Here is a 5,269-nt window from a genome sequence, read left to right on the forward strand (position 1 = left end):
CACCACTTAAAATTATTGACTTGATTATATTCATTTATCTGCTCATTTAAGATGAAAATTCCTGAAAGCAAGGACTTTGTTCGGTCTTGTTTGTCATTGTATCCCTAGTTCCAAAGCAGTGTCCAACACAATAGGTACTGGAAAAGTATCGTAGAATAACGACATTGTACCACCGAGGTCCCAGTTTGGGGTTTGTATACACAAGGGACAGAGGTGCCTAGTGGAGAAGATCCAGGCCTCCGGGAGCTTATTATCCTAACAGTTCTGATCTGGTGGGCTGGCAGTGGAGGCTGTCCTGTCTGCAGAGGTCCTACACCCCATCTGCCACTCCCTCCAGCCTCCTTCCCCATTTCTCCACTCAGAGGTCAACAAGGCCTGGCTGGAACTCTGAAACCTCGGTGTCCCCAGCCCCATTTGGGCCAAACCGAAATGCTCAGACTTCAGTGAGGTAGGATGGGGCCGACCTAAGACTTATGAAGTGGTCAAGGGAGGAGGACCTGTTAGTGGTTACGCTGAGTCTGGGCTGGCTGAACCCGGCAGGGTGGGGCAGCCGCAGTTGGGTGGGTCGAAGGGTGCAGGCCTTGGCTCCGCCCCCCCAGCGCGGCGGGAAGTAGAAGCCGAGCGCTGTGATTATGGCGTGGAGGTGCCGCGACACTTGACCTGCGACGCCGCAGCGGTGGGGCTCAGCTCTGCTTTGATGTGGTTTGGACCCACCAGTGCACAGTCCTGAGGTGCAGCGGATCCCAGGCTGAGATGGAGCAGGAGGCCCAGGGGCTGAGCCAGTGGCAGGCAGCTCAGCACCAGTTCTCAGAGGTGGGTCGGGCGTCAGCCCCGGGGCAGGGCGTGGGAGCTAGGGCCCGAGAGGCTGAGGCACGGGAGGGAAGCAGACATCTGGGCCCTAGGAGTTGAAGGAAGGGGTTGGGAGGGATGGGAGATGGAGGGCCGAAATCGTGTGTCGTTTTTCGAATTAAGATTTACCGAGCCTTAGAGCCTGTCCTGGGCGTTGGGCGTAAAAAAGGTTCCAGGAGAGGGATTTGAATACCGAGGAAAGGAGGCAAAGTTAGGAAGTTAGCGGGAAGCGGGTAGGAGGAAAAAAACCAAATATTAATATTTATTGGAGCCCTACTAAGTGGTAGGCCTTTGCTAGACCCTGGGAATACAACGGTGAGTTTACCATAAGACACTATACCATTTTATTATTAACAAATAGCTGAATGATTAGCAGTACAAATTGTTGTGACGGAGAAGTACAGGGGCCACGGAGCAAATAGCAGAGATGTTTGATCTGATTCAGGAGGTCAAGAAGACAGCTTCGGATTTGGTCTGGGACTGGAGAACTGGTTTGGTAAAGGGTTTGTAGGGCCTGAGATCAGAGACCGTATGCCTCCACCTTGGGGGAAGTGAAAGATGGACTATGAGACTAAAGGCCCAAGAGTGACGGAGGAGTGGCGCCAGGGGAGGGGAGGCAGAGGCCCCCGCACCATCGTGGTCATGCGAGGCTTGAGTTGGTCATTCCCAGAGCAGTAGGAAGTCATTGATGAATTTAACCATGACCAGTCACAATTAGAGTTGAATTTTTTTTTTTTAATTTTTTAAAGAGTACCCTGGTGTATGTGGGCAGAGTTACAGGCAATAGTTAGCTGTTGTGATAATCCGAGCAGGAATTAAAATGGCGGCCTAACGAGAGAGATGAGCGTGGAGATGGAGATGTTTTGGAGGTAGACACAACAGCTTGGTAATTACTTGGATCTAGGTGGAGAGAGATGCATCTAGGACAATTTGGATTTCTGGCTTATACAATCAAGGAGGAATAGTGGACATTTTCTGAGAGAGAAAAGGATGAGAAGAAACAGGATTAATAGATTATCCTCTCCACGCCCCCACCCCAGGGTTAAATTGGGGGTGGGTGGGTAAGGACGATCCTGAGTATTGGACGTAGTCCCAAGTGACTGTGGGCTATTCAAATGGACTGAGCATTAAGCAGCTGGAAGATTCAGGAGAGGTCTGCCCTGGGGCTACTGATTTAAGGATAATTGGAATATAAACAGAAATGGATCATTAGCATGAGAAAGATTGCCCTGAGAGTAGCGTGAGGAAAACCTGCAAAGGAAGGGAAGCAGAAAAACCTGCAGAGAAGGGAAGCAGAAAAACTAGGCCAGAGTGTCAATGTGTTCCTGAGGCCAAGGGAGGGAAACATTTCGAGAAGAGTGAAGCCAGGAGTCTCAGAAGCTCCTGAGAGGTCAAGCAAAGAGGAGTCTGACAAGGCTTTGAACTGAGTGATATGGAAGTCATTGGTGACCTATATGCAGGCTGGTTCTGTGGAGAGATGGGGCCTGGAGCGAATTTGGGGGGAATAATAAGGCCAAAGTAGCGGTGACGGTGTGTTTCACCATCTCCAAAGAAGTTTGCCTTAGGAAGGATCAGGAAAATAAAAGAGGGCCATGACTGAGAGGGAGGGAGCACCCCAGAAATACCCATCTAAGAGACATTTATCTGGGACCTATCATGTGCCTACTTTACACTAGATGCTAAGCATATAGTGGTGAATAAAACATAGGATTTTCCCAACCCTTCTAGGATTAAAAAAAATTATTTTTCCTCCATAGTCAAAACATTATCTAATCTATCAAAATTAATGATAATCTCTTCATATAATCTTAAACGCAATTTTTATTCAAATTCCCCTAATTGTCCCTAAAATGTCCTTTACAGCGGATATGTTCAAACCAGGATCCAATTTAAGATCACACACTGCGTCTGGTTATTATGTCCCTTGGATCTCTTTGAAATTAGAATCGTTTTCTTTTTTCCTGACTGACTCCTTTTTTCATGATCCTATTTTTTTTCTTATAGACTCCTTCTTTTGGATTTATCATGGTATTTAGCTTGATCATCTATCTCTTATATTATCTCTAAATTAGACTAAGATCTTAAACCTTAATTGGATTACTGATTTTTGATAAGACTCCCTCATAGGTACAGTATTCTTCATCTTGCTTTACATCAGGAGACTCATCTGGTTCTCCACATTTGGTGACGCTAGGCTTGGTCTTTGAATTAAGGTAGCAAAAAGCCTGATTGGTCTCTATTCAAACTTACCTTTAGCCTGCTGTCAGAAAGTAATCTGTGTAATGTTACCTTGGATGCATCCAAATGACCAGTTCCCTAGCAGTCATTCACCTACTGGTTTCAACCAAATATTTTTTCCTTGATCACAAGTTTTATTTGGAGTTGTAAAATAATGATTTTCCAATTCTACCATTCCTTCTACATTTGTTAGTTTGTATTCTTCTGTAAACAACTGGAATTATTTGATGATTTTGTAATAGTTTCCTACTGGAAAGACAGAATAAATACTAAATGCTTTCACTTCAATTCACAATGGCTGACACTGGGATAATAGCTTAACCTTGGTCAGTTTTGGTTCATGAATTTTCAGAGTCAATCTATTAAAATCCACAATCGTCGTTCCTTTTGATTGTCAAATTTTCACAAATTTGGCCAGTGGGGATCCCTTCTGTGTCCTTTTGAAAAACATTTTTAAAAATTGTGGTAAGATCTACTTAACATAAAAATATCATTATAACCATGTTTAAGTGGGATTAAGCACATTCACATTATTGGGCAATTGTCACCACCATCCATCTCCAGAACTTTTCTCCTCTTCCCAAACTGAAACTCCTTAACCATTAAACAGTGACTTCCCAATCTCCTCTCTTCTCCCCCAGTCCCTGGCAATCACCATTCTACTTTCTATCTCTCCATTTTAAGGCCGAATAAATATTCTATTGTGTATATATCCTATTTGTTTATCTATTCACCTGTTGATGGACACTTGGGTTGCTTCCACATTTTGGCTATTGTGAAAAATGCTGCTTTGACCACGGGTGTACAAATATCTGTTCATTCTAGTCCCTGATTTTAATTTTTATAGGTATATATCCAGAAGTGGAATTGCTGGGTCATGTTTTTAATTTGTTGAACTGCAATACTATTTTCCATAGTGGCTGCTCATTTGACATTCCCAAGTGCACAAGGATTCCAGTTTCTTCACATCTTGCTAACACTTTTTTTTTATATAATTGTCATTTTAATGGGTGTGAAGTAGTATTTCATTGTGGTTTTGATTTGCATTTCCCTAATGATTAGTGATGTTCAGCATCTTTTCAGGTGTTTATTGCCTATTTGTATGTGTTTTGAGAAATGTCTAGTCAATCCTTTATTGTTTTTGAATTGGGTTGTTTCATTTTTCTGTTAAGTTTTAGGAGTTTTTAATATATTCTGGATATTAGTCTCTTATCAGATGTGTGATTTGCAAAAGTTTTCTCCCATTCTGTTGGTTGCCTTTATACTGCTGATAGTATACTTTTATGCACAAAATTTAAAATTTTTGATGAAGTCTAATTTTGTCTATTTTTTCCTTTGTTGCCTCTGTCTTCAGTGTCATATCTAAGAAATCTATGTGGCTATCCAGTTATGTCAGCACTATTTATTGAAAAAAATTTTCCCCATTGAATAGTCTTGCCACCCTTGTTTGAAAATCGTTTGACCATAAATGTGAGGGTTTGCTTTGCTTCTGGGCTCTGTTTCTTTTGGTCTATAGATCTGTCCTTAATGCCAATATCATACTGTCCTGATTACTGTAGCTTTGTAGTAAGTTTTGAATCAGGAAGTGTGAATTTTCCAGTTTTGTCCTTTTTCAAGATTGGTTTTGGCTATTTGGGGATCCTTGAGATTCCATAGTAATTTTTGGGTGGATTTTTCTATTTTTGCCAAAAGGGTTGTATTGAATCTATAGATTGCTTTGGGTAACATTGACATCATAACTGTTAAGTCCTTTAATCCATGAACATGTCTTTCCATTTACTTAAGTCTTCTTTAATTTGTAGTTTTAATGATTGAGTTAACTTCTTTGGTTATTTCTAAGTATTCAGTTCCTTTCAATATCATAAATTGAATTGTTTTTCTGATTTCCTTTTTGGATTTGTTATTGTCAGGGTATGGAAACAAGTGATTTTTGTGTGTTGAATTTGTATCCTGCTACTTTGCTAAATTTGTTTATCAGTTCTCACAGGGTTGTGTCAGGGTATGTGTAAGTTCAGGATTTTCTACATACAAGATTGTATTTGACAATAGAGATAGTTTTACTTTTTTCTCAGTTTGGATACCTTTTATTTATTTATTTTTCTTACTTAATTGCTCTGCTAGAACTGCCAATACAATGTTGAATAGAAGTGTGAAAGTGGACATCCTTGTCTTTTTTTTTTTT

At 41.4% G+C, this 5,269-nt stretch overlaps 1 protein-coding gene across 1 annotated transcript in view; it reads left to right on the plus strand.

Moving 5' to 3' along the window:
- Positions 1-750: 750 nt before the first annotated feature.
- Positions 751-5,269, plus strand: part of KLF17 (KLF transcription factor 17) — a 7,661-nt gene continuing 3,142 nt past the window's right edge. Inside the window, exon 1 of the mRNA XM_019643698.1 lies at positions 751-813. Coding sequence (XP_019499243.1) covers positions 754-813 — 60 coding nt within the window. The 5' untranslated portion in view covers positions 751-753. The remainder of the gene's footprint in view (positions 814-5,269) is intronic.

The sequence above is a fragment of the Hipposideros armiger genome, unplaced genomic scaffold, assembly GCF_001890085.2.
Source record: "Hipposideros armiger isolate ML-2016 unplaced genomic scaffold, ASM189008v1 scaffold_82, whole genome shotgun sequence".
Classification (NCBI taxonomy): domain Eukaryota; kingdom Metazoa; phylum Chordata; class Mammalia; order Chiroptera; family Hipposideridae; genus Hipposideros; species Hipposideros armiger.